Raw genomic sequence first — 21,767 nt, 5'->3', positions numbered from 1 at the left:
TACATACGCTAAATACACGACATAAATATGCAATTTCAATCGACCCAACGATTCGGAAGTGAGACGGAGAAGGGGGGAATAATTTTATTATCATTATTCGGTAAATCACGTCGTCTTCGTCGACGACATCGCGGGGCAATCGTCACACGCTTTCAGGTCCGTATACCTGTGTTATATAACTATCTATGCTAAAGCCTTGTGTTTGTGGAGAACGTAGAACGAAGGAACACGTGCCCGTTGGCCGCTCGTGACTTATTTTACCGAACAACAAACAAACAAAGGAATAATCATCCTTGATTAATTGTCCGAAAATTAATTGACGACGGCCCGTTTCAAGTTCCCGAAATTCCCGCTAACGGGAGAAACGACGACGACGACGCCGACGTCACTCGAGTACCCTGGACAACAAGCCTATCAAGTGGCCCGCAAGCGAACGAGCCCCCGGGTTGTGTGTCAAACATGAAGGAGAATGAGGGGGGTTAACGGTTCGAACGCACGTTCAAACCAGGATCACTTATGCCGAGTATAAAGTCGTTAGGTTAGTTAAACGGTTCTCATCTACCCAATCAATCGAGAATATAAGTGCGAGTGTGGAAATTATCTGTGCAGCGGAACGAGGGAGGTGGGTGCCAGAAGAAACATTAAAGGCATTTTGACAAATCGACGTAGTCTGGCGATAATTTGGGAATGCCGAAGGGAATTTTCTTAGTATGTATATACATATTATATGTGCGTATGCGAGCGAGTTTATTTGGGATTCGGTATTAACACGCGTGTCAAGTATGCACGCATGCACGTGTAACGTTCAACGGGTAAGCAGATAACTCGACTTAACGATAAATACTTCAAGTGGCCTTCGTTAGCTCTCTGTCTCTTTCTATTTTTTTTTTTTTTTTACTGCTCTCGCTCTTCGTTCCTTCTTTTTTCTCTTCATTCTGTCTACAATTATATTTATTTCTTACCATTTTGCTTTGCATCAACGTTGTTTGCCTTTACGACAATTGTGTTAAGGGCAAGAAGTATGTATACATCTTTTACGAAAGATTCCCTCAGAAAGTGTCTCCTGCGACGGACGCACGTTAAAGGTGAGGGGAATTGTGACGAACGTAGCATGTCACTGACGAATTACTTGTTACAATTTATTACATATAATAGAAGTGAAAAAATTTACGTATGACATTATGTCGGTAATATTTAATTCCACGAATCTTGAACCCGAAACTTTACGAGGCAATAATTTACTACCAAGTATTAATAAATACTTTTATTGCCTGATCTGGGAATGGAAGAAAAAAGATAGAACAAGAATCACAATCATTATACGTAGCAGTACGTATAGCCACAGATAGTATGTGTAGTGTAAGGCTCAAGTATGAACTGGTGTTGAAAGTATGCACGTATTAACAGTTCTGGATCGTTTGAGGACGACTGATTAATTAATCGTGAAAATTTCCATCCAAATTTCGACAATAATAAACTTGAGGGCAGAGGGGGGGGGGGATTTCTCGAATCCTCAAATTTTCGGAGTCTAATCGAAAAAATTAAAATATTTCACGCGAAACCGTACTGTGTCTTAGAATAGTAATTGACGTTCCCTGATCTTACAATTAAGGTAATCTTATCACTTCGAAGGAAGGACTTGGTTTTTTTTTTTTTTTACCAAATGTAAAAAAAAAGATCCAACAGACCGCGACCAGGCAAATCCTTACTACGGGACTCTGCGATAAGCGAGGTTGATTTATTTCCAAATTAGACTTGAGTTTTTCCGACGTTAAATCGAACCACGTTTTTCCATATCAAATATGGGAAATAAACATATGGGAATAAACAACCGATTCCCCGGGATCGTGGAAAACGGTTGAAATCGTTTAAAAAAAAAAAAAAAAAAACACTACCGAGAAACGAATGGATGGGACGAGCGAACGGGTAAGAAGACGTTGACAGCTGTGCCGTGGAAGAGAACTGCATTTCTTCACGTAGTGCCTGCTGCCCAAACGAGTTCCAACCAACGCGAGACAACCTGATGTCCTCCCGATGAGTGAACCCGAACAAGTTGCAGAGCGAAGAGCAACGACGCACCGCGCCGCAATTTTTTATCGAACTTCGCCATTCCAGAAACGGCAAAGAAAGGAAAGGATGAAAGATCGACTGTTTATCAATTTTCAATCACGCAGGTCAATAAATGGAGATAATTTGGCCCCCGCGACAAGACGAGCCAGATTTTCCTGGAGTGACAAACGACGGCGACTGCGTCGACGAATTATTAATTCGTTCGGGACAACTGGCAGCTGGTTATTACCAGTTTGACGCTGGTCGAGAAGTCGACGGTTTTAGTACTGCCTTGAGAATATTATACGGGAGGACGAATAATATTTGTCGTCTGTTCGTCGTAATCGAATGGTTCGGTGTAACTATTGTTTTTGTTTGTGTTTGTGTGCGTGTGTTTTTTTTTTTTAATAACACCGATATTTAACCCGCATCTTTCTTTTTCAGACAATAATTCGGACTGAAATTCACTTCATGTTTGGGTTATATACGTAAGGAATTTTTACACTCGTCCTCATACGCCATTTACGAACGCGCACATGCATGATATTCCTTCCTGTGTTTTTTTTCTGCTGCACGGTTAAGTTTCTGATTTGATGTATTTCTTTTCTCGCCCGGCCGCACCTCCAGCAAAATATTTCCGAGACAATGTTAACTAGTATATGTAGTATAATATATGAATTGCATAAGAGACGGTTACTTTACAGTTCTGCTGACAGCCGTGCCAAAAATTACCATTCGCACAAAAATACGGGAGAGGCCGGTCCTCCCGAATATCCCACACGTTTACGTATAACAAACCAGCCGCCTATTGAAGCCGGGTTATTTTCAACTCGAGCGTGTCTCTCCTCGCTCTTCAGGCGTTGAAAATTGAGAAATTAAGACCGTACACGGGGCCAAAAATCATGCAAGCGAAAAATTGAGATAATAGGTTGATCCGCGGAGTTTGTAAAGAATTTCGCTGAAGCCGCCAACCATTTCGCGGGTTCGAAACCTCCGAAGTCCTCGAGCGAATCGTCTAGGGTAATAATAAATATCGAAAATCGGCGTTCCATTTCGTCCTCTCGCGTTTAAAGTTTCTCCCTCTCGGTAAAAAGCGTAACGAAAACACGCAAAAATCGAAGCGTCGCTGGGAGCACGTGGCGAGGATCTCGAGACGGCCTGTCTTAGGACGGGGTTCACCCGACTGGCGGCAGGGAAACGAGCTCGGAACCCAGAGTCGGGCAGCCGGCGAGACAAGGCGCGAAATAAGAGCGGCCTCGCCTCACGGAGCGAGACGGAAGACGCTCGCACTCGACTCGCCTCGCCTCCTCCGAAGCGACTCGCCGTCGGCTGGCTAGCCGTCCCATGGCCCAAGAGAGCCGCGACATGTCCGTCGGTCGAGCGAAACGCCGTACGAACTTACGAAGCGATTTGAGCGATTTCATTGACAGCCGGGGGCCGGAGACGAGCACGCCCGCGGCTGTCATATTTTGGTGTTCCGGCAAGTTGCGATACGTACGCCGGATTCTGCGGTATGCGAGGCGCGGAGGCTACGGCTTCCGGAAACGGAGGTATCCGACAAAAGGCGCATGTCATCGGTCGATATTCGACGCTGCCGCTGCCGCCGCCGCAGCAAAGCGTCCTTTCCCACGCCGAGGAGTAACGTCAAAGTTTAAAACGTCAGCGCCATGACACGCACGTAAGCACGCGGCCTGGCCTCTGGCACAGTTTTCAATTAGGTATTACTCCTCGAACCGCTCTCTTGGTACGCGCACGCAGCGGACAGGATGTTCCTTGTGACGAACGCGGATTCCGCGGAGGCGGCAAAGCCTCGCGCGAACGTCCGCCGAATGGGGAAAATCGCCCGCGGCCGTTCCAACGACACCGACGATATGTTAGATTTATATTACGACGTGACAGCTGCCTCGAGATGTCGGGCTCTGCTTTTCGCAGGGAGTTTCTTACCTGGCGACAGGACCGCCGGTCGGTGAGGGAAACGGGGGTCCCTGGTCGGCGTTGTCTGGGTGCGATGGTGATCCAAGTGATGTTGCAGACCCCTATCCCCGTTCATCCTTTGCTCCAGGTGCATTGCTGCGGGCGGCAACATGTCTCTCGAAGCTTTCTATCTTCCCTTGCCTCGGAACGTCACGCAAGTTCGGAAGGTCACGTCAGCTCGAGATGATCGGTGACAAGTTTTATCCTTATTTTCTTCTCCTCGTAGTACGGTTTCCGCCGTATTATCGCGTTGCTTCAACTTTACTTTACCCTACTTTTTGCTACTCTGACTCTAATTCTTCTCAGGCACTTTTATTACTTTCGCAGAGTAGGTTAAGAACACGAATCGTCGCTACGACAGATCCGCGTGTATCCTTCTTCTCGGCACACTCGTTATTACACCGACTACCGGGATATACGATACAAACTCCGTAACGCGGATATTTATTATTATCCCTGCAGAGGTCCGGAGAGTCCTGAGTAGAATTCTCGACGAACGGTATGACAAGCCTTCTCTCTCTCTCTTCCTGTACCCACGTAGAGGTTGTTTTGACCGCGTGTTTCAACCTCGTCTCGGACTTTGCACGGTTTTATTTTAGTCATTCAGACAAACACGTACGCGTAGTACGCAACGGATTGCCGGATCGTAACCACGCACACTCCGAAGGACTCGCACTCGCCGCGACGCCGCTCTGTACGAGCGAAAAATCTACGCTCCTGATGCGGATGAGAAAATATTATTGGATCTGCCAGTCGTGGTGGTTTTAGAACCACGTTTCACGGCGTAGCTCAGGCGCCGCAACAGGACATTCGCAGAGGTTTCTCAACGCTCTTTCTCGGCTTGAGAGATTTTTCGACGGGTATCCGCTCGGCTAACGACTGCATTTGATAGTCTGTTGGTTAGGTCGTCCCTACCTACCAGGTGCAACGATAACGATCTTGAATCCTTGAAAATCCAGCCTCGATCGAGACGGGTCGAATCGCCGAATAATCACGAAACTGGGCTCGCTGCTTTTCCGGTTGCCGAAGACGCGCGGAATGGCGAAGTAAACAAACGATGGTCCGAGAAATGCGGTGACGACGACGACGCGGGGATCGGAAATCACGTTGACAACTCGAGTGCCAGTGCACGACTGAATGCCGTTGACGGCGACGCCGGGTTGACAGACGCCCGGGGCAGCGCCACCCCTCGTCGCCGACCCCGCGCCGGCTCCACGGGTTTCCCCCACCCGGCGGCTCGATTGGCGGGAAAACGTATCCTATGACAGCTGCCCCAGACCCGGTTCTGGCGTTCCGGCGTTTCTACTCTAATTGTAAGCGTATTTCGCCTCGACCGACGACGAGAACGGCGCTAGAGAGCCTCGTGACGGACGGAGAAGAGCCGCAGATATGCCCGATTGTCGAATATCGTCACTGCGCGTCAGAGTCCGGAAGACCGGGCCAATTATTCCCTGGGAAATTACGCCGAAGCACGGATGAGCTTTAAGGATGACTCGCTCGGCTCTGAGCTTTGCCGATATTCCGCCGAGGCGTAAACCATCGATTTTCAATCTAATTTTACGTTCCACGTTCGCGGTGAACCGGCACGCTTCCTCGTGTCCCATGCTCTCCCGATATCCTGACCTAAATTTCACCGTCGACGCATAAACGCCCTATCGGGAACAGGTGTCTGACGGAACGAAGTCGGTTGCAGACTTTGAGGAAAAGAATTTTTACCATCGATACTAGTCTCGTGCCAATATCGATGTTTACATCTTGCCGTAGACGAATTTAACACCGTTTTCAACCAAACTTCACAGTCGAACGTTCGTACCGTCGACTTTAATGAATCATTTTCCAAGGCCGTCTACAAGTTTCATCGTATACCGTTGTCACGAATCTTGGATCCCTCTTCATTCGACGAAAATTCCGAGAGTTCAGTGACGTCTGATGGCGATTGCCTGTTGCACCTGCGGTAGTAACTGTAACATCTTATGCAGTCAACTGCCGGAGTCGTTTCGAAAATTAGTGAAGTACCTTTGAGTTAACGGCGAAAAAAAAAATCCCAGATAATACATGAAACACCTTTTCATATTTCGATTTCAAAGGGGAAAAAAATAACATACGAAACTGTGTTCTGCCTCGGTAGTGAAATCTGCTCAAAGGTTTGTCCCCCATCCGCACTTTCTCCAACATGAAATTAGCCACGCGGTGTGATTGGTTGGTCGAAGACGTCGGGTCGACCTTCGTCATTATGTATACCGGAAAGTACCGCAACCCCGGATTGAACACCGCGTCCTATAAGCTCCAACTTTCAGCAAATGGTTGGCCTCGAGTGTCCCGCGCGGATTTGTTCTCGGAAAACTTCACTGTGCTTTTCCGTTTCTCTTATTCGTTCTCGGCAGGGATCCGTCGCTGGGGGATTCGGATGGAGGCTACGAGGGTCGGTCGCAACGGATAAAGGTCGTACTTTCGGTTTTCACGTGTAACACGGGAAGATATGCCTGTAACTGTTTCCGAGGTTTCTGTACCTGTATACAGCCGGGAGTCGGGACAATTGGACGGATGATTTCCTGTGCAGAAATTACCGGCGTTCGTCTTGCGCCGGAAAAAATCTTACAACTAGTAATGGATGACCTAAAGTTTTCACAAAGACGAAGCGGAGCAAAGTGGCTGGAAAGATCCTTTTCATGATGCGTCATAGATTTATGGCGACATTTCGCTCTTTGTGCTCACACTCTATTTCACATCAACGTATCGTGAAATATGCAGAAAGATAATAATGAGTGACCTGCCACCGCCGGTGAAATCTCTAAGGCATCACGAATACGACGAGTAAAGTTACATGTGGGTTATGTACAGAAACGTCAACGCAATAAACAAGTGAACGATCTATCAAATGGAATATTAGCAAAGATATTGCGCATGGTATTAACGTTTAACGAGATCATTGATTGATATTAAAATTCAAAAAACTCGCCTAAAACGTTAGTCGGTATTGCATTTCGAAAATATATTATCAAGACTGAAAAATTCGTCAACGACGAATGTAATTTGTACGACAGTCAAATAACGTTGGAGTGACAGAAACTCCGCAGGCGTTCACAATCGACGTCGAGGATTAACCTGAAGAAACGTGTAAGAGTACCGCGATTAAAATATCAGCTCGAATCGCTCTATAAACACATCCATACACGACGTTTGTTAGGTATACCTAACAGATCGTAGTTTTTCGTACGTAACAATTACGCGAAAAGTTCACGATGGCAATGACCCAGTTAGACCGTCAACTGATCGGCCTTGATCGGGAGGGGTTTAGTCTTTTGGTACACGTATATCATTTGCTAGATAGATACAATAAGATAGTGTCAACATACATATTTAACGAGTCGCCCAAATTCGGCGAAAATATTTACTTATACATATTAGAACTAAAAAGAAAGATATAGAACGAAAGAGACTCGCGGTACGTGGAACGTATATTCGCGGATCGTTTTACAATGATGTGTATTTATCTGCATACCGTGCGATGCGTTATGCATACGGTCAAGAGACCACATCTTGATGCGTGTACGTGGATATGTTTATGTGTGTATATATATATATCACATACGGGTAACCCTAGCGATACAAAACGTAAACCAAGTATAACGTACATATATATATATATGTGCCTAAAGTCGACTACCTGCCAGAGTTCGCGGTTATGCCTATGGTACTAAACGTACATACGTATAAAGTACAGTATCGTCGTTGTAGACGAAAGAAAACTTAAGACATGAGAAAAAACGATTCGTATATACGGCGTTGTTAGGCGGCGTATCAAGTGTCGTCGTCGTCGGGCGTTAAGCCGCCTGTCGGTGGTATGTTAGTATGTATAATGTACATACTAGTGGGTAGAAGGAAGAGGGGCGGCGGAGGAGGGGCGAAGAGGAGGACCGACGGACTCACCTGAACCAAGAAGAACCAGAACCAGGAGGGTCGCGAGGCAAAGATACAATCTATACGAGCATACATTTGCGTGTGTAAGAATCGCGTTGGTATAAAGTGGATAGTTAAGCACTGCCTATATATTATTTATGTGCTCGCGTATACGACTCGATAATGACAGTAGGGCCGTAGAGAGTTGCGCAATGTGACTTACATAACTGCGATCCGAGTGTCGCCTTGGCTCACACCCACCCCCGCTCTCCTCTACTTACAAGCCGAAGCATTACTCCTCGTTGCCGAGGCGAGTTAGCTGGTAGAGAGGAGAGCAGAGAGAGCACCGTGTCAGAGGGAGAGATAGAGAGAGATGGAGGGAGGCGCGGAGCGCAGATATTTGCGCACGCACACGTCAAGACTGACGGCGACCACGCGTTGTCAGCCCAACTAGCAACTGTCAAAATGAACCGGTGTGGTGCGACGCGAAGGAACGGAGAGGGGGGCGGGCGTCGGAATCGCGACGTATCCGCGAATCCCGAAGGCGTCGCGAAATCGCGCGACGAACCGAGCCGAGATGATATAGATATGAGAGGCCCCGACGGATGATAAAGCGCGGAGTAGCGCGCGTGGCCTTTTAATCGCATGTTTTCCCACAGAATTCACTATGTGTAGTACAGCGGATGCGTGTGTGAACGTAAGGTGTCCATGTGCGTACACACGCGTACGAGGACGGTAACCGCAATCGGATATTTGAATCTCACCGCGCGTCACGAGCGGTTCATCGAAAAATGCCGATTCATTGGATACCGCCCGCTACGTGTATTATAATGCTGCGGTATGATGCAGGCTCTTCGTCGACACCGTATTCGAATCGATGCAGAAACTATCGAATACTAGAGCAAGACGTCAAACTAGAGCTGAACAAAGATACTTCGGGCCAGTGCCCTTCCTCGAGCCAGAGTTCCGTCAACACGACGATCTGGTCTGATTGCGTTGACGAACCTTCAAGGGACGCCGATTAAGGTTTTATTCAACCGCTGCACCGGTCGAGGGAAAGATCGGCGTTCGATTTAACCGTACTACCGAGTTGATTCACCCGAACAAAAGAGCGAAAGAAGTACGTACCTCAAGCTAACTGAAAATATACTGGACGGAATAGACTCTCGCCGAACTTGGTGTAAAATGAACTATCGAATTGTGTCGAAGTGATTTACGGTTAACGATTTTTCCGCTACAGCACATACCACAAATGGTACATAGTGTAAAGAATTATTATGGAATTCGACATACACGTACGTGCATTTTGTACGGTAGATTACCGCGATACTGTGTATAAGTTTGAATTGTCAGGGATCGAACGGCGCCAGTTTTCGCCTTTTTTCGGTTTAAATACCATTATGCTTTACACGGAATGTATACCTATTATACAATCGTGGTAACGGCAAGTATGATTCTCTTTTTCCGTAAATAATTCCTGCGGTGTGGATACCGACACCTGTACAATTTGTGGAGGGGGAGATGTGCCTGCACGCAGGATATTGCACAACTGAAACCTGTTTCCTATTATCCACAGTAGTTTATCTTCACTGTGTCTCAAAGCGGCTCCGTGATATGCCACATACTCGTATGCGCGTAAAAGATACAATAGACTGCACACAGGACACGTGACTGCGATCTATCACACTGTGTGAAGCACGTCGAAAAAGTGTCTCGTCGTTGCAGGATACCGCGATTCGTCGCCCCTCACTCACCTTGGAGAAGACGCTCGAAGAGGGACAGGATTGCATGTGCACTCTGAGGGATGAAAATTGACAAAGGACGAAACTCCTCCGTGACGGTTGCAGTGTGTGAACACGTGCTGTGCCACCCACACTCGTCGTGCGGATACTGGATCGTCGACGACCTGCAGCCCCGGCTGCTGCCCTGATTCACCGGCTCTCCCTTTCACGTGGTTCGTCACTTCCGTGGTTGCAGTCCGCGTCCGGAACTTTTGGAAGAGCCGTGAAAACGCCGATCCGTTCCACTCACGGGACGCGTTATCGGGCATGACGCAACAGCCGGGTTTGTTACGGTGCAATCGGCACACGGCCGCAGCTGGCGTATCGGCTCCGTCCATGTACAAAATATACGTAAGTTTGTAGGCGGACCGGGTGTAGAGGACCAAGTACGTTGCACGTACGTGAACTCGAAGGATGAAGCCTACGGCGAATGGACCGCGTACCGAAGAAACCGAGCGACGGATGGACGTACCTAACGTGTTACGATATCGCTGTGTCTCTACGGATGTCTATGTGTACGTGTATAAAGTACATCGCTGACGTAGTACCGGTTATATCTGGCGTACACGAGCGGTTTTCATGAATGAACCTACATGGTTACGATCTATCCTCGCCGCACGCCCACATCCAGAGGAAGCAAGTTGTTTTCTCTGTCAGCCATGACATTCTTCGTGACCACCAACTGTATCACCCGTAGACAGGTATTTTGATGATGATGATGACGATGACGACGATGACGATGATATGTGCGAAAGCACGAGTCGTAGATTGGAAATAACTCGAGTGTCGTCCCGCGGAGAACCGCAAATCAACTTTGAGCCCAAACACGCCTAGTTTAGAGGATCGCGATCCTACTCGGGCCATTAGGCATCGTATCGGGAAACCGCATTATCGTGGCTTCCTTCGGCAGGTGGTGATGGTTCGCCTAAATCTTGGGTGATCGGGCTGATTTGTTGGCTGTTACTGCATCATGTCGGAGAAGAAGCCGCGTTGTAGGTATCAAGTTTCGCGCCGGGTTTACGCCGGTTACTGTACCACACTGCTAAGCCAAGAGGGCGGGGAGATCCTCGAGTGACAATCTCTCGTGCCGTTTAACATCCAGGCATTTCTCGGCCCGACCAGACGGGTTGACGACTTAAAAAGAACCCGTTAAATGGATATTTCTTCAAATTCTGTCCACATTCTTCTCTATCTCCCCAGAAAACTTCCTGGGAGGACGGAACAAGATGGCGAAGGCATTTTCTTCTTGCGCCGAAGAAGCCAATTAGCTCGGGCTTTTCAAGATTCGAACATCGTCCGTATGCCAAACCCCGTTCCACGGATATACGGAACGGTCCAAGTGGAAAATATCGACCGAAAACCATGCGCAGACATCTGTAGGAGATTTACTCTCGTCTGCAGGAGACCCGTCCTAATCACATTCTTAGGCTAGAAAATAGCAGACGTGAGAATTTCGACCTATGAATTAGTGCACATCTTTTCTGATGTCTGTTATTTTAATAAAGTCTTGACGTCCTAATGAATCTTGATCCTTTTCCCAATTTTTTACAATTCTATTTAGTAATACTTGTGAAGTGAGAGCGTCATTTGCGAATGATCAATCTATAAGAAACGGCACGCTTACACCAGACGAATATAATAATGTTACATGTCGTTCAGCTCACTTCTTCAGCTGAGCTGTAATCTCGATCACGATTAATATACATGATATATACATAGACACGCCTATATTGTCATGAATTTTATTAGTATTACGCAAGACCTGCCTGAAATTGTTTGCACTTTCGGTGATTGCGGTTTCGGCGGTTACGAGCGGTCATTTTCCCAGGCTTCCGGTTAGCTCATTCCAGGAAGGAAAAAAAAAGACAAGCCAACATCATCCCTGATCGATTTGTTCACCCTTCCGTGCAGCTCCATGATTCGAAGGTCAGACGATCTACCTCTCGGGTACTCTGGAACCGGAGCAACGTCCTTGGCCTTCGAGGGTTGATATTTCTTCGCAGTGATTTGCCCGTGAAACGAGTTACCGACAACGGGTCTCAACTCGCGTAACTGAGAGAAAGAACTGGAAAGAATGGATGACGGGACTATACGGAGCTCAGAAGGATGGAAAGTGAGAAAAACTAGCAAAGGACTTTGACAAACCTACTTGAGTTGAGGGTTTTTTTTTATCACGACAATTTTGGTCTCCGCGTTGTCGTTAAAATCTCGAGTTACCCACGGATAGCGTGATAGATGGTGAGCCGGATGGAAACCTCCGGCGTCACTGCGGAGTTGACAAAATAAGCGAAGATACGTCTAACGTAGCATCGGTGTTAATTAATAGATCTCGTATGAGTGCTGCGATGCGTTTTTCGCCCAAATACCCATCATAGTCCGAAAAGCATGATCCGCGACGTGTCCTTGGAAAGTATGGGAACTGGGTGACTGATTGCGGAGCTTATTGGGTTCACGAAATTCAAAACAAGGGCACAAAAAAGGGGCGATGAATGCGCGCGTTGCGTGTTCACGAGGTTGCCGCGGCTAATGGGGTTAGGGTCGGGAGTGGTTGGTGGTTGGTCGCGTTTTCGAAACGGCGAAAACGAGGCCCCCGAAATTCAATGCTGGGGACCCTGAAATCGTTGAGAGGATTTCTCGGCTCCATCGCTGGCTAATGATGGAAAAGTGTCTTGGCACAATTCCATCGCACTGTCACGTGTCTTGAAAAGACTAAAAAAGAAAGACATAAAAAAAAAAAAAAAGCAAGCAAAAGAAAAGAAAACAAATATGCGAAGAAAATACGATGTAAAGGCAAAGAGGTAAGTGCATGTACCATAATTATAGAACTAAATACGGACAATAATCAAGTAACCGCTACATATATGCTCTTAACAAGAGCGCTCTTCTGTGACATATCGGGGTTCGCTTAAAGAGCAGGTGTAATCTGCGTTTGCGTACGTAGACATTTTGTTGGGTCAGTAAGGCAACGCAGGTATGATAGCTCTTCTTATTGTTCAATGATCTACTGCAAAAGGCTGCAGCGAGGCTTCTTCCAGTTTGCAGGTGATTTTCTACAAAGCATTCGTTTCAATCCTTTTACAACGAAATGCTCCAAAAATAAATGCGGAACAGTCAAGAAGCGATCGTTCTGAAAGGTTAATCCGTTGGTTACGATGGGGATAACGAAAATTGATTTAAATGAACTGTATTCCGTCGTAATGATTGATTTCATTAATCCTTGAAATTTACGATGCTATAAGCCAGAAACGATGAGAATGATTTTAAAGCTGGTTTTAGACTGACAGTTAAGCGTCTTCGAAAATTGAATCATCTTTTGAAGACCTGTTTATTCCTGCAGTATGAACGGAACCACTGGATTCATATTATTTTCCCGAAAAAATGCAGCATCCCAATACCGCGTCCGATTGATTGATATATATTGACGGTAGATGTACAACACGAGCTTTGAATACTCGAACTAAATGACGAAAATACAACTATGCGAAATAAATATTTACCTAGCCGGAATCCCACGGGGTTAATATCGCCTATATCTGCTCAACCCAATCGTCAAATTTCGGTAAAATGAAAATAAAAGGCAAAACGCAAGACGCCAAAAAAGAAAAAAGAAAAAACGAACAGGCAACTGAATACAAAAACACGTACACAACATCGAAAGATGATTTTTTCATTGACCAAATATTCCCCTCACCCGCGTGCCGCCGGGACGAGTCGCAATATAAGATAATGAAGTGATTATAAAATAAACGATTGCGAATAACAGCAAGTGTCGCTGCGAATTGCATCACACGATTCATTGCCCTCGGTCGTAATCAGTTCGTCGCTACGATCCTAACGTGCGTTATTGTTGTTCGCTGTATGCACAATGCGCTATCTGCGGCATTGTGCGTTTCCTTCGCTGACAATGAGTCGAGGCGGCTGAAATCTCGGTGATCATAAATTAAACTTGGATGAAAATTCGCGTTTGAGATACTGACGATAATGGCAAGCGTGATAGCGACGGCAGGACGTACATCACCGGCGAGAATAGGATAAGCAACGAATCGTAGAGAGAGAGCGTACCTACAGTTGCCCCTGCTAGCTTCAAGGCTAATCACCCGACCTTCCCGTGGTTTGAACAATCAATTTTCGCTGACCAAAATATTTGACCGAAAGCTGTGCGCGTCACGTATCGGAGCGTTAAACGGCCACGTTTTACCGTCTACACGTGCGCGAAAGCAATCTTTATTATTACACGGATACATCCGAGGTCCGCGTAATCGTGAAATAAATATTAATTAATCACATTGAAGCAAAAATGGATATCGCTGCTAGTCCGTATCGGGTGCAACGGACCTTTGTAAAATTTTTGTTGCGATAACGATATTCTCGGGTCATTGGATGCAAGCACTGATTTCTGGTCTGCATATAATTTAATAAGATAAATATAACAAACGCTGTTCTGGATTCGAAAAAGTTTCGCGAGAGGAGAACGACGAACGATAATAATTCATAAGCCGTACGTCGTGCTTTAGAATCAAGTAGGTATCGTTGGTAATCTACGGGAAGAAGGGCGGATGTGAAGTCACAGGTTGTTAATTAAGTTTCAGGTGACGGAAGGTGGTGGGCAAAGGCTGCGGCGTGTAATAAGGTGAAAGACGGAGGAGCTGGCGGAAAGAGCCTCGGGTTGAACGCGCTGCATCGCTTCGCTGTTATTGCTCGAAGGAGATGTTACTGGGATGGTTATTGCCGCTAAAGTCTGTCGACGGTGATGCCGACGACTGGGCTGATCTCTGACGGGTTATCGCGACGGGTCACTTCTCACTCGGCGAAGCCTTGACACTTCCGACAAAAATGATCATCTCTTTTTGGGTAACGATCTGCTGTTTTCAAACAACCCTGTACCAATCCTCGATTCGCATCTAATTTATGAGTCCAGTCCTGTTACACTCGCTCGTTATCCGCAGTCGTACATCACATTGCACGTTACGTGGTGGTGTTATTCAATCACATCCAATTATTCGTTAATTATCGCACGACATGTCGTCGTGCAGCATAAATGCGAAACGAGACTGATGGCAAAAGGAGAAAAGAGGATAAACAGGGTGACTTAAAGTTAAAAATAACCAACGAACAACGACATTAACTCAATATCGTCGGCTCGTGTGCTATTCCCTGGTACATGCTTCGCCCGTTTGAACCGCTTCTTCGCCGATATTCTTCACTCTCGATTCGCCACGTTTTTACCTCGGAATCAGCCTTTGCGCAACAATCGGGTCGCGGCATGAACTATACAGACCACACACGGTGCCTATAATACGTCCCAACTGCATTGGGACCATCGATTTACAACGGCGTGAAAAGCCGGCTGGGTCTTATTTCGTCGACACGTGTGTTTATCTTTTCAGTTACGTCAGACGGCGTCGATAATTTCATTGATAACTCAGCGTCGTTATAAGTACTCTAAGCGATGAATTCAGCTAGGTGGTTTTATCCCACGTCAATAGACACGCCGTGACTCTCTGCATGGTGTCTGGCCGTATGAAAGTCTACAAGTTAGTTATTAGAATATATGTAAGAATCATTGAACAGTTTGAACAAGAACAGACGGAAATCGCCCCTCGCTTGTTGGAAATCAAACCTGAGGAGTCGGCAATTACCTGCAGAGTGAAGAAGTATTCGAAACCGAGGTGGACGTTGTTAAGTACGAGTGAGGGTTCAAAAGGCTTCGAAATTGTCCCCGCCTTCGTAACTCCGAGTGAAATAAGGGGCTTCTTCCGTTAGTCACGACGTTTAATGGTGTTTGCCAAATGACTGGCCTTGATAGATCAACGGTGACGTCAACGAGTCCAAAGTTTCTTTTCTTGAATTCTTGTACGCAGCGTTGTAGATTTGTTTTCGAGGGAACGCAATGACGAAATGCTCTTAATGCTCATCGGTTATATTAGCATTGCACACGGGGGGAAAGGGGCCAGACAGATTAAATTGTTTTCAACTTACGACCTGCACTCGGTGTAGTGCAGCAACTCAAGGGTGTGTGTGTGTGTGTGTGTGTGTGTGTGTGTTTAACTGTAACGAGAAAGTTCAAGGAATACCACGGTTGAATAGGGGAAAAGAATGGAAGAAAAAACAATGGATCCACAGACACAACGGATAGTAGGCTTTTCACAGTTGTGGAAGAGCAGAAGAGTGAATTCAGAGTTTGAAGTGAGGAAGGAATTCGATCTGGAACAGCGCGCACGGTGATCACAGCTGTGGACGACAAAGGGATCGCTGAAGGCGGTTATAATAGCAATTTCAATATTTATACTAGACTCGTCGAGGCCCGGATACTAGGGAAATGAAGAAGAATAGTGTTGAAATGGTTTATTCGTTCGGTACAATTGAATGTAGGCAAAGCTTGGCGCCCCTGATTCCGATACACGTGCACCGTTCGGTAACACATATACGTTGTTCTTTCGCAAGCGTTACTGATCCCGCGTGACGTCACGGTTAACGAAATAGCGCCGAACCGAACCCCACGTGTCGTTCTGTTAGCGCTCACTAAAAGAAGAAATACGCCAAGTTGACTCGACAAATTCTCAATTTCATTACGATTAGCACCTCATCCAGTTCGCTCCATATGTTTGCACAAGTTGTTATAGTATCCAGAGAATCGAAAAATAAATCAACGATTTCTAAAAATAAAAAATTTCCTTCGCCCTCCTCGCTCCGATACTACAGCTGATGGAAAATAAATAAAAATTTTCTAACCGCAATGCGTATCAAGCAAACGAGAGCGAACGTCCGTTCGAAAGGGAGCTCAGACTTTTACCCACTAATTGTCACTACTAAAAAAAAAAAGAAAAGAATCAAAAAAAGAAAAGAAACGTCAGCGACCCTGAATGCGCGCGAAGTTTTGCTGATAATTTTTATATCAAGGCAAAAGTCCAATCAGCGCTTTATCTGTTCTAATTAACTATACAAGATAAAAAAACGTGAGGGAAAAAATAAACCAAGACGAAGATCAAGGCACGTGTATAAGAATACAAATATGTCGCTGTGTAACGTATTACACGATAGTATTAATAAAGGGAAAGCGGGTAGGTACGAGTATCTATTAATTTCACTCGAGGCGGTATTGTAACACCTATTCGAATATATGAAATAACGATAAAACTCATGGTCGTGATAAGACTGGTTAAATAGAAAATAGTGTAAGTACGGATAATATCTGCGATTTAACACGAGATTTTGGGGTCATCGGTGCGGGTTCCACTAAAAAATAGTTAAGAGTACCTGGGTATGACAGAGATATTTTAAAGACAAACTTCTCGGCAAACGGCAACCTAAAGAAGGGCCTATCTGCTGTCAGATTTGACAGTTCTCTACTTGACAGCCGCAACCACTTAACAATATTTTCCCTTATCTTATCAAAATGTCAGCTATCGCGGTCGTATATTAATTTTAATTTACTATCAGCAACAGTGAACGTAAGTACATTTTGATAAGAGCCTTGGACTGAAATTACGTTGTTTGTCGATCAAAGAAACCATCTCCCATTCGCACCGTTCTCCCGTCTTCTCTCCCGCACTCTGCAACTCCTTTCTTCCCTTCTTTTCGACGGTTTCTCAGCCTATCTCAGGCTTTATCTGAACGCCCGCCAAGCTCACTCACGCTCTCTCTTTCTTTCTCTCTCCTTACCTCTTCATCGGCTCACCGTACTCGGGTAATAAACGTTTAAACTAATAGACACGATGCTCGGCTCCGATAGGTCTAATCAAAGGCAAAAATAGTTTCACGGGCTGACCATGACAAGACACGGCGAGTGTCCCAACACGCCTACCTCATGGCCATTTTACAAGAGCGACGTGAATTTACGACTATCGAGAGAGCATGTGGGCACCTATGCTTCGCCGATCAGGGATGCGTGCAGTGAGAGCTGGAAGGGAGGGAGAGGGCTAAATGTGCGATATACCATGTATACTCACGTGACACACTCCAGCTTGTCTAGATCTCCTGATACACGATTTGTTTTCACGCATATATGTACACCAGCCCCTGGCACATAACATCATGTTTCACCCCCGAGTCATGACTCTGTCTCACTCTTCTCACTCTTTCTCTCTCTGTCTGTTTCTGTTTCTCTTCGCACTCGGCAACCATGCCGTTCTCTCTCTCTTTCCATCCGGCAACTGAAACCATATCCCACCAACGGCGATGGGTAGAAACGGCGATGCAACGCGTCTCGAACAGGCGAAACTTCCACGTTCTCCCTCCAACATCGATCAGTATTTTTCGCGTCAAAAACACAGGGTCAAATGCCTGCTTGGCGAGGATCGTCCCGTCTAACCGGAAGATCTCCGATTTCGAAGGTCTCCTCAGCGAGCATAAAAGTCGCGAGTTTTTCGTGCAAACGAGTGGCTCGAATCCGTCGCTATAATCGCTCCGCTATCTCGCTCAAAGCACACCACACATGGGGGGACCCACGATACGCCGAATACCTCCTCAGCCAGCATTGGGACCTGCTCCATGCGCGTCCGGAATCTCACATATGAGCGACAGGTTACGAGTCAGACAGATGGACCGGACGGACGTGGACGTAGAGGAGGCGGGCAGGTCGCTATGGATGCGACGACGGTGGTTCGATCCGATCGGACTCGATGTTACACATCGGCGGAAAGCTCGTGTGTCGCGGAAGGCGTCATCGCCGTTTAATTACCCTTCCTCGGGCCGCACCCTCCGTGTCGCGTTACGAGAAAAGCTGCACCGCAGCGGCGTGACGTAGGTACGTATACTGTATGAATTTCTACACATGTTATTAGATAGACACGTTGTAGAGGGACACGCGTGTGTGCGCGCAGCCGCATACATAGCTAGCGAAGAACGCGGGGAGCGGATGGAATGCGCACATAACAGAGAGACCGCGCGGCGAGTATGCTTCGCCTCATGTTATCCTGGCACACACTCGACGCACGCACGTCTCCGAAAACTACGCACCGTTCGCGCGGAAGCTCTTCGAACGTGTATTAAATTCTCTGAGCTTATGGGAACCTCGGACAACCCTCGATGCCGAGGCACGGGGCAATGTAGCGAATGTTTAAGTTTAGGGAACCGGTGCCCGTCAACTGCACTGCGTCGGCAAGTGAGGAAAACGCGGCTTCTCCTGCACTCGATTGACAAATCTCTACTCCGTGTTGGAAAAAAAAAACACACCGTTCTTTGGATTAACAAAGATAATGGACAGATTTACGGATCAAGGATCTTGATGCGTGCGTCTCGTTACCGTTTATCCGCATATCGAGTTCGACACAGAAATGAAGAGATCGCCGTTTTTCACTCGAGAGACCGAGCTGTGATTTGATTATACTTCAGGTTGGGTAGTTGGTTTTCTTTCGCTTTGATAGTACAGGAATAAAAACGCGATGTTGACAGACAAAAAATGTTCGCAACAATTTAAATACCTCCCAAGCTGCGTTCTTTAATCTCTTTTCGCCGTGCCACTGCACTCGAGTAATTGGAATTGTTCTGGTAATTGCTTGCCGGTAAATTAACTTTTATTTTCTTTTTTTTTTTTTCATCTTTCTCACTATTGTACCTCAGAGTCGATTCTAACGGCCCCTGAGATCCTGCAGTGTCTTAATATAGGTGCGATACCTTTGGGCTGCAAAACGCCTTAGGTAAGCGTAGCAAAATCAGTGTACATACATACCGTATCCGGGACCAGCAGCGTTGCCCCGAGCAGTTTTGCATAGAAAGCTGCTGATGTATTAACCCGGTCCACATCTCGTCCGGTATCGTAATCTGCCCGGTGGTAGATTACAAAGAAGAAAACGAACGCGAAATACCTGGTTATCCATCGTCGTCTCTTCAATATTACCGTATATTTAGATTATATCTGTCATAAGCACACGCTTCTTTAATCGATGCTATCGGATTCCTTACCGCGGTGAGAAAATGCTTGGCATTCAAGCGCATCGAGTCCGCGATCCGTATGTATGCCCATACACATATTATACCTAGGTATGTGCACCGCACTTGACAGAGTCTTCGGTCTTCGTGGAATTTGCGGTATTGCCCGAAGAGAAAACATGGATATAATTATCATCAAGTGTACAAAGTTGGAGCTAGCAATCGTTGCCTCTTTGTCTCGATGCAGCCTTTCCTCGTTCCGAAAGTTGGACCTTTAAAATCGTGCAGCGCGTACGCTCGAATTAAGCAATCAGCGAGCGTCCCCTCGCGTTTTCAACACCGCTCAGAATCGATGCTGAGAAAAGTAGTATTGTCAAAACTTTCGATCGACTCCAATATTTCAGTGTATACCCTTGTTACACATGAGGTAACGCAGCCAGGCGTTCCCGAGCCGTCTTTAACCCTTAGCGTGATTATCACGTCTCTCCGAACTCCGGCTACTCGCGTCACAGTAATTGGCACTAACGAGGCGAGAAGAAGAGTTTCTTCTTTCAGTTTTTTTTTTTTGTATTTTTCTTTTTTGTTTTCTACATTCGAATGGGCGCGGCGCGTTGCAACTGGATCGACTCTCTGGTGTGCGGTCCGGAATCGGGCGTCCCACGAATTATAATTATCGCATCTGGCGTTCGAATTTCCATCAAGTTGACATGCCGTTGGAGTCGGGGAATTCGTCGGCCCTTGGTTACGCCTGTGATAATTGATTATTCCTAGTTTGCCCTTCGCGCGCATCGCCTCGCGGGGCCCCCGAAACAGAAACGAGAATGTCATCGTACCGAGTGTCGAATCGACACGTGTTATAATCCGCGTCAATGGTACATCGAAGGCTGCCGTAAATACCCACGATAGAAATTCACTTAACGAATAATACTAAACGTCGCGTGTGTCTCGAATAGTTATACCTAACAGCTATATCTAAGATCTATTTGTTATTCCGATGATCCGCAGCTACGAGTATGCCAAACAGGCAAGGTCCTCGGATTATTCCTAAATTACCATCCGACGACGTTAGTTGTTAACCAACTTCCTCGTCGCGGATCTAATTCGCACGCGAGATGCCGCGCCAATTACAGGATCTCCTTTTCGCACGCGCGTGATCCGCTCGAGTATAAAAAAATCATGTGAATTAAAAATGGGGAAATTAGTAACGGATCTTTCGGGAGGGATGGCGTGAAATTGCAGAAGTGTTGCACAGCTGGGTTAATCGTCAGCTGTGAGCCTCCGGGTTTCGCGGCTTACGATAGATAGCGCGTCGTAGGACTCGAACGGTGAACCTGCCGAGCTGGAATGCGGTCTCGGAAACGAGCGGACCGGCGGTGATACCAATAAAACGATCGATGAGTGAGCCAATCAAGGCGACGCACCTCCGAAAGATAAGATCTATGTCGCGGCACATATAAGCCCGACTGAAAAACCTCTCACAGTTCCTTGTATCGCGTCGCGTGGTGCGGGAAGGGGAAGGGGGGGGGGGGATAAGACACGAAGCATGAATGGTCAGCCGACAAAAGCGAACGTTAGATTTTTAAATGCCAATGAACTCCCGTGCGATTGGTCGCCTCGTCGTCTAGCCTCCTCTCTCGCCTTCTCACCGTCCCTTTACTTTTTGTCTCTTTTGTACATATATTATATATAATACATAAAACCTTCCCGCTGTTGAGAAGCCGCGATAACCGATAGCTCAGCCTCCTTCACAATATCCGTGATATATAGCGTCGCATTATATTTTGTCGCTCGATTCTTCAAGTCTTGTCGAGGCAGAAATCACGTCCGGCGTGTTTATGGAAAAAGGCATACGCACTGCGTCAAGTTTTGACCATTGTGGCGATTAAGGCTGATATTTGGTGGTATTAAAGCTGTATGACTGTTTTGAAATTTGCATACAGGGGCGCGTGGTGTGTGAAATATGGCAACGGTTCCACGGCTTGCTTCCAGGACTAGATATAGATACTGATATAATTTCCCGAACACAGTCGAGAGTCATTAACATTGCTCAAAACGGCAGGCTGCAAAAACGCTGACTGGTCGCGAACTTTTTGTTGTTTTTTTTTTTATTTTTTTATTTATTTTTTTTATTTTGTTTTTTGGTGAAGGAACGACTACCAAGTCGTGCTTTCATCGATCATCGTACTAAAACGG

The 21,767-nt window shown here is 46.4% G+C and overlaps 1 protein-coding gene across 3 annotated transcripts in view; it reads right to left on the bottom strand.

Annotated features, from left to right (window-relative positions):
* Positions 1-21,767, bottom strand: part of LOC124223832 (homeobox protein TGIF2) — an 82,322-nt gene that overhangs the window by 26,399 nt on the left and 34,156 nt on the right. Inside the window, exon 1 of one of the 3 annotated variants that reach the window (XM_046636141.1) lies at positions 3,994-5,152. The exons of the other annotated variants lie outside the window; for them this stretch is intronic. Coding sequence (XP_046492097.1) covers positions 3,994-4,135 — 142 coding nt within the window. The 5' untranslated portion in view covers positions 4,136-5,152. Of the gene's footprint in view, positions 1-3,993; positions 5,153-21,767 lie in introns of those variants that run through there. 3 annotated transcript variants of the gene reach the window in all.

Source organism: Neodiprion pinetum, chromosome 1 (genome assembly GCF_021155775.2).
Source record: "Neodiprion pinetum isolate iyNeoPine1 chromosome 1, iyNeoPine1.2, whole genome shotgun sequence".
Classification (NCBI taxonomy): Eukaryota; Metazoa; Arthropoda; class Insecta; order Hymenoptera; family Diprionidae; genus Neodiprion; species Neodiprion pinetum.
This window is presented reverse-complemented; position numbering and strand designations above follow the sequence as displayed.